Source organism: Vigna radiata, chromosome 9, assembly GCF_000741045.1.
Source record: "Vigna radiata var. radiata cultivar VC1973A chromosome 9, Vradiata_ver6, whole genome shotgun sequence".
Lineage (NCBI taxonomy): Eukaryota > Viridiplantae > Streptophyta > Magnoliopsida > Fabales > Fabaceae > Vigna > Vigna radiata.
Genome location: NC_028359.1, coordinates 1,646,344 through 1,658,800, shown reverse-complemented (window position 1 = coordinate 1,658,800; position 12,457 = coordinate 1,646,344). Strand labels below are relative to the sequence as shown.

Sequence of the window (12,457 nt, the reverse complement as noted above, 5' to 3'; positions counted from 1 at the left end):
AATGTTACTAACATGTTAATTAATTAAGAGTCTACTTAATTCTAATCCAATTCTACAATAATTTATAAAGTATAATTTATACTTATTTATATATTTCAAATTGATCTTATTTTAAATTAATTTAAAATTTTGAATGACTACCTTCACTTGTAATAATCCTTCTATGCAACTAGATGTTTAGATTTAATTTACATGAATTGTGTCTCTTTAATTAACTAATAAAACTAGTGCCATCCATTTTAGGGTAAAGAAACATGCTATAATCTCAAGGTGTTGTTTCACTGTAAATGTTCTCTTTTAACAATGGAACTCAGGTATTTATTATTTTATTTTTGGTTTGATTTGATAGAGATGAAATAGGGATAGATAGTTATGATTTTATGTTAATCTAGATAGAATATTATTTTATGATAGAATAAGCAGATTTTATTTTTAAGTATAGTTTTTATTATTTGTACTTGGCTTACCTACAATGGATTGAAAAGTAAAATTATTTGTGTATAGTGAGATTTTTCCAACAAAATTATTTTAAAAAACAAAAAAAGATAATATCAAGTGTAAAATATTTATGTGTGCTTTAGTTTTGAAATTTTGACTTTTACTTTCATCCTTTGTATGATTGAATTTGGATTTATATGTCTCAAACACTTTTTGTAACAAAACTTTCCAAAATTTTCAAAATAAGATATTTGGAATGAAGTTTTTAGAATAAAATTTCTAAAATGCACTAGATACATTCTGGAATAAGTTTTTCAGAATAGAATTTTCAAAATAAAATTTCTGAGATAAGTTTTTCATGATAACATTTTCAAAATAAAATTACAAGATAGTATATAATGTTTTTTTTTTAATGAATTTGGGAAACATCTCTAAATGAAATATGTTTTGAGAAAAGCTTTTCTAAATGCATAAAATGCCTTCCAAAAAAAGTTTTATAGAATGAATTTTTTATGCATTGTTCTTTTTTATTCCTCTCCAGTAACGGCGATGATGGAGGAGGTTTCAACGGTAATAGTACAGATAAATAAGGGTTTTTTAGGATTTTTCTTATTATTATAGAGTGCCGTTAGTAATTTTGGACGTGCAAAAAGCAATAGCCTTAAAAAAGTTCAGGTGTACATATAGCATGTTTTGGTTTAACTAGTAAACCTATAAACCTAGTTAAGTTGTATTATTAGTTACATTCTATACTTGGATTCTCTAGTGTGTGTTTTTTTTTCTGCATATTATGCCTTTAAAATATAATCATAGAAATTAATTTTGATGTTTTAAAATATAATAAAATATTTTCCATGGAAAACCATTGTCTAGCCCATAAAAATATGCAGTCTGCAAGGAAATTGGGCAAACCAATGTTTGTATTTGATAGGTGTCCACCACCATTTCCAACATTTGGAAAGAGTCAAGGTTTAATTAAGGTTGTTAATAATCAAAATCGAATTATGATACATTACAAAAGTTACAAAACCATGAAACTATGGTCGAACTGGTAGAACTTTGGGCAAAGCCTCATGAGCAGAGACTGACAGAGTCTGAAGCTTACAATCAGATGAAATGAAGGAAGAATTTTGCTCCATTGATACTTTGTTGATCAAATACAGCAAAACTTGTTCAAGTTCTTCTCCATCACTCCACCCATGAATCTCAGCCTTAACAAGTGACGGATCTCTGCATATCAAATCCCACACCGGAAAATTCTTCCTTGGCATCATAAAGTCCTTCTCTTTCAACCTCAAACTTGGACAATAGTCTCCACTTCCATCTCCAAGATAGATCAATCTCTTATCCTCTTCTGATATTGAATCTTCAATTCTCTCTATCACTAAACCCTGCAATCATTCACACAAAATTACATTTTTCAATCTTTCATAATTCAACATGATTTCAAATTACAAGAACCTTCTCAGTCAGCATAAGAAGCTTCAACCCAACATTTCATAATTTTGTATTTGTCTGGAACTATTGGTGGGGCCTAGGTCAAAACTAATCCTTATTTTGTATTTCAATCAAATCCTGTGGGCTCATACCAGAGACAAAACCAGAAAGGCATGGTTGCTTGGTTAAGAAAATTTTTGGTATTTTTTAAGGCCAAGAAATCAGGAGACAGCACTCCACAGTTAGCACTTGTCAACATGATTAAAAATATAAAATAATATTTTTCCCAGAAACTAGAGCCAGTTAACATCAACTTGGATACAGTATCAGGAAATGTGTATAGTTGCCAACTGTTTATACAAATAGTAGTTTTGAGTTTTTAAACAAGGTTTTTCAAACTCAGTAAAATTTCAATTCTCACCATGATTTTTGATAAATGAATGAAGGGTCCACACTATTTCAAGAAAAGCTATCTTTTAGCAAAGAAAAATAAGGTATTATTTCAAAGAAAGTTATCTTTTAACAGAGAAAAAATAAGGTAGTGGATGAAAAATGACATTTATATTTACCTTACACATGTTTGGAGGACACAAACTACAGCCATGAGAAGCTTTGTTGAAATCATGGTAAGGTAGAATCCTTAACCTTCCTTCTTCATTCACATAACTGGGGTTAGTATTGATCTCTGAGAAATATTCCCTTATTCCTAAGTGCTTCAAAATTGACTCAATGAAAAACATGTTTGCATCACTCACAATCCTCAAATCACACCTGGGAAAACAAATGCCACCATAGATTTAATCCACAAAAATCAAATTAAAAAAAGAAAAAACACAGAATCAGAATTTGTTCTTGTGAAAATACATGCATAGTTACTCACCCTAAAGAATGAGCTGCTTTAACAGCTGGTACTACTCTGGGGTTCAATGGAATCTTATGCAGAACCTCTTCAATATCCTTAATGGTTTTACCGTGTGTGTGAAGCTCCATCATCATCTTGTCCTATAAATCCAAAACAAAAACACAAAAGAACTTCGTTATTCATACAGAATTAAGGAAAATTAAAAAATATACAAAAAAAAGGTAGGAAATAAGTGTAAAGAGGAATAGAAAAATCAGATGTAATTCTTAGATATATTTTAACTATTATGGGTTGAATTGACGCATTAAAGGACAATGTATGTTGATCTTTAATGCAAATCTTTTCAACCAAAAATGGAAAATGAAACTTTCATATAGTTAGCAAAAGCATGTAAATTTTGTTCATGAAAAAGAAGTGAACATGTGACTACAAAGGCTTACCATGAGAGTGTTCCAAGGCATCGTGGGAAGGAGTTGGTTGAACAAATCTGTGAAACCCAATTCGTCGATGACCCAGTTGTCGCTGTCAACATCGACAATGGTCTTGTCAAAGTCGAAAACAACCACAATTCCAGACATTTTTGTTTTGAAAATGGAGAAAATCTGAATGGCCCAGAAGAACAAACTTTCTTCTCAATAACAAGGCTCTAATGGGGGTTTTCCAAGATCGGTTTTTGGCTTGGTTGTAATAAAAGAGAATAAAAAGAGTATTTATAGGGAAATGTGGGTTAAGGCTAAACCTAAAATCCAACCAGAATCTTTGATTCCAAAGGAATATTACTTGGTATAGGGATAGTTCCTGGAAGAGAAGGTGGCCATGGAAATTTCAAAACCTAAAAAAGCTTCATTTTAGCCTAGAGAAATTTCTAGTGGTGGCATTTCAAATTCAATCTAAACCGTTTGATTCTGAGGAATATTAGGTGATCAGAAGATTGAGAATAAACCTGGGAATGAAGGAATATTCCATTAGGGAATTGGATGCATTTTATGTGACTATGAAAGAGGCTGCTCCATCAAAAATCATGAGAATATTCTAAGTATAATCTATTCCAGTAACGTAATGTAATAAATTCAGGCAATTTATTTTTAAATTTAATTTACGGTTCATTAAATGTCTTTTGTGTTTTTCTAGTATTGTAATTATTGTTTGTCCCTCGTCAATTAATTCGGACTAATACAGGATTTGACAAAAAAAAATAGTAATTACTTTATTAAAAAAATAAAAACTGTGTTAATTTATTTAACTTTTATCTAAAAAAATAGTTTATAAAATTATCTAAAATAGCTTACAATTTCACAAACACTATTCATGAATTGTAGTTAAATGCATAAACAATCTTTCTCTTTTGATCACTGTTGATTCTTGAAGAAGAATAGTGAAAATAGGAAAAATGAAGACTCAAATATAAAATTTAAAAAAGAAAAAGACAAAGAGAAGGAAAAAAGTGACATGATATTAATCATTGACTGAAGTTTGAAGCAAAAACATTAATTGTAAAGTTAAAAGGGAAAAAATCTATTTATTTTGAAATTGAACTGTCATAATTAATATAAGTACATGTACACTAGTAAAAATATAATAATCTAAAATATATTTAAGAGTAGGAGAAGAGAAGATGCGAAGATGATATTAATATTGATTAATTTATCATTAAATAGAAAACTAATATACTAAGTTTTATTTTATAAAAATTACCTTAAAGATATTTTTTACATTGTGTTTGGTTGAGGCGGACATCGTGTAGAAGAATATCTGCTAAGATTGATTTTGGATTTTACTCGTGTTCGTTTTGATGAATTTTGAAAAAAATAAAAGAAAAATAGATGATTTGTAAGATTCTATCATATCTCACTATTTAAAGATTTGTCTGGATTTGTTGTAATAAAAGTGTAAAACTTATTTATGACCTTAAACAAAAGTCAAAATGGTAAAAAATCTTTTTATCATAAATGAAGTAATCGATTCCAAAACAGAGATAATCGATTCCAAGTGTGGGATGCATGTTACATACTAACTTCGCCATTTTTGAAGAAGCTTGAGATTGATTCAGAGGTTGAAGAGGAACGACAAATCAAGCAGCTTGAGGTTGAAGAAAAATGAAACCATATTTATTTATAATCATGATTCTAATCAAATGTTTTCAATAATAAAAATTAACACATATTTATATTTATATTTATTTCACACACATTATTATAATAAAATGATTATGAAAAATTAAATTTTTATATTTTTAAAAAAATAACAAAAATTAATATAAAAGATTTATAGGTAAAAATATCATTTTTCATATTTAAAGCATAAAAAAAATCCTAAAAAATGTGTAGAAAACAGATATTGGTATTTGATAGAAATTATAGTGGTCCACATCTTAGACCAGTTCCAACATTAGCAACTTTAGTGAGCTTTGGAGAAGGTTAATCAAAGAAAAAACAAAAAACCTTAAAGTTATTATGATACATTTTTCTTATAAACTAAGCTAAGAACTGTTTATGGCCGAACTGGTAGAACTTTGGGCAAAGCCTCCAAAGCAGAGACTGACAGAGTCTGAAGCTTGCAATCAGATGAAATGAAGGTAGAATTTTGCTCCATTGATATTTTGTTGATCAAGTGCAGCAAAACTTGTTCAAGTTCTTCACCATCACTCCACCCATGAATCTCAGCCTTAACAAGTGAAGGATCTCTGCATATCAAATCCCACACCGGAAAGTTCTTCCTTGGCATCATAAAGTCCTTGTCTTTCAACCTCAAACTTGGACAATAGTCTCCACTTCCATCTCCAAGATAGATCAATCTCTTATCCTCTTCTGATATTGAATCTTCAATTCTCTCTATCACTAAACCCTGCAATCATTCACAATAAATTACATTTTTCAATCTTTCATAATTCAACATGATTTCAAATTACAAGAACCTTCTCAATCAGCATAAGAAGCTTCAACCCAACATTTCATAATTTTGTATTTCTCTGGAACTATTGGTGGGGCCTAGGTCAAAACTAATCCTTATTTTGTATTTCAATCAAATCCTGTGGGCTCATACCAGAGACAAAACCAGGAAAATTATAAGTATTTTTTAAGGCCAAGAAATCAGGAAACACATTCCATTGTTATAGGATCAATTCATGACTCACGAACACGTTGAGTCACGTTAGCAGCCATCTTTATGATTAAAAATAGAAATAGTACTGTCCCATAAGCTAGAACAATTAACAAAACAATATCTAAAAACGTGAGTTGTTGCCAACTGCTATAAACATTTAAGGAAAGACGAAAGTTTAAATTTTCAACATGATTTTGACCAATCAAACAGGTGACTAAGAAGAACAAATCTTTGATCATAGAAAAACAGCTTCTGTATTTATTTACCTTGCACATGTTTGGAGGGCACAAATTGCAGCCATGGGAAGCTTTGTTGAAGTCATGGTAAGGCAGAATCCTTAACCTTCCTTCTTCATTCACATAACCGGGGTTAGTATTGATTTCTGAGAAATATTCTCTAATTCCCAAATGCTTCAAAATAGTCTCAATGAAAAACGTGTTTGCATCACTCACAATCCTCAAATCACACCTGAAAAAACAAATGTCACTGTAAATTTAATCCACAAATCACATTTACCATAAAAAAAAGAGCATTAAATAAACAGAATTCTGTATTAAGAGATGCATAGTTACGTACCCTAAAGCATGAGCTGCCTTAATAGCAGGTATTACTCTTGGGTGCAAGGGAATCTTACGCAGAACCTCTTCAATGTCCTTAATGGTTTTACCATTTGAATGAAGCTCCATCATCATTGTGTCCTTTAAAAACCAAAAACACTCGGTTATTCATGTGATTTATTAAACCATGCATTCTGCAAAGTTGAATTTAAAAGATAAACCAAAAAAATGACAATACAGAGTATAAACAATTCACAAATGAAATTATAATTCTAACAGAAGAATTAACAACACAAGGTAAATTTCGTCTGAAACTTAATAAAACGAAATGTGACGACAAAATGGCTTACCATGAGAGTGTTCCAAGGCATGGTCGGAAGAAGCTGGTTGAACAAATCGGTGAAACCCAATTCGTCGATGACCCAGTTGTCGCTGTCGACATCGACAATGGTCTTGTCGAAGTCGAAAACAATCACGATTCCAGACATAATCTGTTTTGGGAATGAAGAAAAAAATACAAAAAAAAAAAACTTAATGCTCTGTTTGGGTGTGTATAAGGTGCTTTCAAGATTGGTTGTTCTTGGCTTGGTTTTACATTCGGAAGAGAAAATGGGTATTTATAGTGAATATCAGTGAAAGAAAAAAAAAAAGGAATCTTTGATTCCGAAGGAATATTACATGGATAGTTCGTGGTAGCAAAGATGGAGGCTAAAAATTAAAAACTGAAATGTGGCCGTTTTTGTTTACCGTCACAGAAAAAGTTAAAATTAAATCTGAACCGTTAGATGAAATGATATAGATAGCGAAAGGATCAGAGGGTGTAGGTTGATTGGGTCTGAGAGGAAAAGAAGGGAATAAAGGGAATATTCGAGAAGGAATTGGATGCACTTTAAGAGACTCACCTGACTGGAAATCCACTTCTCACATAGCATACAAATTACAATACGTTGCACGAGAATATTCTGGGCATATTTTAGAAAAGGTTAATTTCATTTTTTTTTTCTGTTTTTCAATTAATAAATATTGGATTTTAGAATCAATATAGATTATATTATGATTAATACTTTTAACATATATAGATTAATTATGATCAAAATCTAAGCTATGCTAAGTAAATATTTTTAGTACATAAACTGTATTTTAGATTTATAATAAACTATTTGTGTTCTATTAAAATATATATATTTTTTATCGATGGCGTGATTTGAAAGATTGCAAAGTTACTTCAGGATTAAAGATGATGAAACTAAATTCAAATAGATAACCAATTCAGAAAATAAGTATTAGATGAAAATAAAAATAAAGTTTGATTTGAAAGGATTATTTTTTAGGAAAATAAATCAATCTTTAATTTTTCTAGAAGAGACATGAGTTAATTAGAGTTGGAATAACTGTTAAAAAAGTTAAAAGAAAAGTATAATTTTTAACATTTAGAAAAATATGTGAATTAATGAGAGTTATAATAATTCTTAAAAAATAATCAAATAAAAATTTATTGTAATTGAGTGAAAATTAATTACAACTATATTTAATGAACTGTGATAACTATATATTTAATTTAAATTTAAAAAATTATGTATATTTATTGGTAAAGAAAACATACTCTAACTATATGCGAAAACGAATTTTAAATTTATTATAGTAACATATTTAATCTCTTTAGCAAAATAATTTTAAAATATCAATTACTTTTACAAAAAAAAATATATTAAAAAAATACGTTGTTTGGGTATAAAATTTTAAAAAAATAAAACAATAATTCTATTAAAATGATTAAAATTATTCTGTATTAATATTTTTGAATTATTAACAGTTGTTTGATTAAGTAATTTTAAGTAATTTGTAAAAAACATGAATTATTTATTTAAAGAAACATTTAAAAGGGAAATCAATTTAAATTTTATACATTTATTTTACTTTTAGTTATAAAACTACTTATACTGATACCTTTCTTGCATACTTTGTTTCATTAAATATGTTGTTACTCTTAACATATTAATGACATTTATTTGATATTCAAATATATTATTGATATTTACCCAAACTAATGACATTAAAAAATGGGACTGAGTGGTCTTTTCGTTTGTGCTTTGCAAATGAGACGTCAAAATTCAAACTTTGGAGGTCCCCTCCAAAAAAAATTGTCCCTTCCACTTTTATTTTAATATTTGTAATCATTCATTATTTTAAAAATGTTAAATATTTTTTTTTTCTAAATTATTATGTGATTTTAATTTTTATTTTTTTAAAATTTTGATTAATTTTCATTTTTTTCTTTTTAAAAAATTTTAAATATAGTCGTTTATTATCAATCACGTTAGTATTTTTTTTTATGTGACTAAGAGTGTATCACATAACTTCTTGTATATAATAATATGCGACTGTCACGTCATCATCTTTCCATTAGAATCTTAACATCACGAACTACCATCAACCACCATCCATTGACATGAGTGACTACTCTCCGAACCACCACAAATCTTCAACCATGGTGAATCAAGACCACAACTCACTAACACCGACAACACACTAGATCTTCACACAAACCTTGTATCCTCAATTGTTCAACAATCTCCACCACGAGCCATGAGAACGTGAGCATCCACTTGAATCTCGACGAAGTAGCAACAAACGAAAACCCTAAATCACAACAAAAACCACACACCGTTGAACCTTAAAGGCAAGACGAACACTTGTAACATACTACTTCATGATAGCTCAGTTGGACCAACCCTAACCATTGTCCTCTGCGAGCATGAAAATCCTAATCATGGTGAATGAGGAAAACTACAACGTGATAGTCTCTCATTAGACAATCCTTACCTCATAAAAAGTTAATTTTAATTCAAAAAATAAAATTAAACATGTGACAACCATTTGTTATTATATATAACAGATTACATGACAAATTGTTAATCATGTTAAAAAAAAATTAACTCTGTTAATTATAAATGACTAACCTTTTAAAATAAGAAAAATTAAAATATATCAAAGTTTCAAAAAATTAAAATCTCATGATTGATTAGAAAGAAAAAGACATATTTAACCCTTTTAAAAAATCCTTCTTCTTATAATTTGCAGAACCCATCAAGAAAAATATTTCTATTATCTTTTAATGAAGCTTTTAAGTTAGCAAATTTATTCTTTATTATTATGATTTTAAATTTTTAAAAAATTAATAAATATATAAATTTGTATATTTATATATTATTAATTTCAGTCGTTTGTATGTAATATGAGAATTTCAATTCATTTTAAATTCACATTGAATTTCCAACGATAATTAATATGTGATTAACTTAACGTACCTAATCAGATCCAATTAGATATAGGAGTTCCTTATTAATGTCCCAGACATTTTTTGCGTAAACTTTGGAGATAGATACCTTTGATTATTATTATTAGTATGATTAACATGTGTTAGATTGTGGTGTTATCCAATATTTCATGCATTAAACTTTTATTTATTATCATTATTATCTGCTTCGTCAGTTCTTATATCATCAACATATACGAAGTGGTTTTGGCCTGCTAATGGAAAATCGTGATTCTGCCACCTTTTTTGTCTCTTGAATTTTTGTAATCTCGTGATTTCTATATTAAAGGTTGTATTACCATTAGCTGGTGATGACAAAACAAGGGACCCAACATGCATGTTGTTTTTCCACACGATTCTGCTAGTGTTTCTTTGCATCACCACTTTTATTAAATTTAATTAGATATTTTTTATTTTTTATTTTGTTCCAAGCTTTTCCACTTCAATCAATCAGGTCAATTTCCTCCTCAGGAACGTCACTGTCGGGGAAGCTATTTCAAATTGATTTCATAGGTTTTTTTATTTTAAAATTAAAATTAAATGTTTCTATTTCTTAAATTTTTATAAGAAATTAAAATTTATCTCTACTTCAAATTTAATTTAGTTAATAAAAGTTGAATTTAGATCTAGACTTAATTACTTTTTTAATAATTTCGTATTTAAAATTTATGTTTCTGAATAATTAATTCAACTTGAATTCAAACATCCGTGTGCTGTATTGATTTTAATTTATATTAAACTGTATGTATCTTCTTCTATCCAAAATGTCACCAATTGCTTAATATTAAAACTATTGACTGCAGTCGTCAGTTGTTGTATGAATTGAATTGGTAGATTATTTGTGTGGTGCGTGGTATTGTAATGAATTTAGGGTTCATGTCAATAGGTATTTCAAACGTTGAAAAGGCAAAGATCATATCAATGGGAGGTATATGAGATTACAGAATGGTTTGACTTTAAAAACTTATTTTCCAAAAGTGAGTTACCAGTACTAATTATCCATTGTCAACTATAATTATTAACTTTAAGCTAACATAAGGTTAATTAAATACCAAACATTGCTAAATTCTAATATTTTCATTAGTGAGAAAGAGTTTTTATAACTTTTTTTTCATAAGTCATCTTCTCAGCAACATTTAATCGTTGCATTTCTATCTCCTTCAATATCAAGAACTTCTGCATTCATAGGTGTTTGGTATTGATATTCATCTTGTAAAGTCTTATAACTTTTAATTTGATAAACACATAGTTAAAATATTTTGAATTTAGATATAAATAACCAAATACATTAATTAATAGTTTGTGATGTATTTAAATGGTGGGCTGAGTTTACAAATTAAATTTCGTATTTGACTATTTCTTAACCACACTTAAAAGTAGAAGTATTAGTTTATAAGTAAAATAATAAATCACATCTAAATAAATTATTTACGCAAAACCAAAGTAAATCAATTTCTTGAATTTATAAAAATAATTTTCTTTATAATAATGGAAAATTCTATTTCTTTTGTGTCAATTATTTAAATGAAGGAAACAACCTACTAAAGTTATTCATTATTTGTGATATTAATTATTATTTTTATATTGTTTCGAAAATTGGTGTAAAACACATTTTCCAACCTGTATAGAAAGATTTTTATGTAATTTTTCGCTTTCACCAGATTGCCATAAGCATCTGTATTGAAAAATGAAACCTTAAATATTAAATTTAATACTAAAATTATTAAACAAATTCTCTCAAAACATGAGAACATGTGTAAATGGAACTAGATACTTCAGTATACAGGAAGTATCAATGTTGTTGTCCACCGAATAAGAACAGTCATCCAAGTGTCTCAATAATGGCACACCCTCTTGTCCGGCAGAAGGGAAAGATCTTAAATATTCCTTCTAAATCTACCACACCATTAACAAAGACACCGGTTGATCCAAAATTATTCCATAATCAATTATAATAATCATAAATATCAATCACAAAATAATACGTAAATAATATTCAAATATTGTCAAAAAACTGTTGTATAAGTATCATTATCCATTATTAAATTTAGGATAATGATATTTAGATAACATTTTTTTGACAACATTTGAACATTCATTACGTGTCAATCTGTGATTAGTAAAAAATTACTCTACATTCAATAATAATAATCATAAACATAATTGTGGAGTAATTTTTGACCAATCACAGATTAACACATAATCAATGTTCAAATGTTGTCTAAATATCATTATCCTTAAATTTAATTTATTTTGAAAAAAAAAAGTTTAACCACACTATCATTCGTAATTGAAAATAATAAATAACATCACTAAAACATTAAATACACATAACACAAATATTCTGCTTTATTTTAGTTAATAAAATTGTTAACTTTTTATATTTTTTATAATTTGAAAGTTCTTTGGAAACGATAAAAATAATACAAAATCAATAAAACACGAAATTAATACTCATATAAAATATTAATGTTACTTTTAATTCAAATATCGAGACCATTAATTTACAAGTTTTTATCTTTATCAATTATACGAGTCTTTATATTTGTAAAAGAAAATATTAATCTAATTTTGTTTGGTTAAATTACTTTTAATGTTATTATTTGTCATTTATCAAAATTCAGATTAGATAAATGTCAAAATTTAAATATTTTTATTTAAAATGTGTTACGTTTTAAAATCAGAGATTTCAAATTAATAAATAGCTTATATTTTTACATTTAACAAACTTAAATTTTAATATTT

At 27.8% G+C, this 12,457-nt stretch overlaps 2 protein-coding genes across 2 annotated transcripts; both read right to left on the bottom strand.

Moving 5' to 3' along the window:
- Positions 1–1,340: 1,340 nt before the first annotated feature.
- LOC106774221 (inorganic pyrophosphatase 2) lies at positions 1,341–3,654 on the bottom strand. Its single transcript, XM_014661135.2, has 4 exons — positions 3,178–3,654; positions 2,756–2,877; positions 2,445–2,646; positions 1,341–1,829 (listed from the first exon to the last, which is right to left on the bottom strand). The coding sequence occupies exons 1-4, from the start codon at positions 3,313–3,315 to the stop codon at positions 1,476–1,478; spliced, it is 816 nt and encodes a 271-aa protein (XP_014516621.1). The 5' UTR covers positions 3,316–3,654; the 3' UTR covers positions 1,341–1,475.
- A 1,403-nt stretch (positions 3,655–5,057) lies between these two features.
- Positions 5,058–7,007, bottom strand: LOC106774220 (inorganic pyrophosphatase 2-like). Its single transcript, XM_014661134.2, has 4 exons — positions 6,747–7,007; positions 6,416–6,537; positions 6,106–6,307; positions 5,058–5,581 (listed from the first exon to the last, which is right to left on the bottom strand). The coding sequence occupies exons 1-4, from the start codon at positions 6,882–6,884 to the stop codon at positions 5,228–5,230; spliced, it is 816 nt and encodes a 271-aa protein (XP_014516620.1). The 5' UTR covers positions 6,885–7,007; the 3' UTR covers positions 5,058–5,227.
- Positions 7,008–12,457: the final 5,450 nt, after the last annotated feature.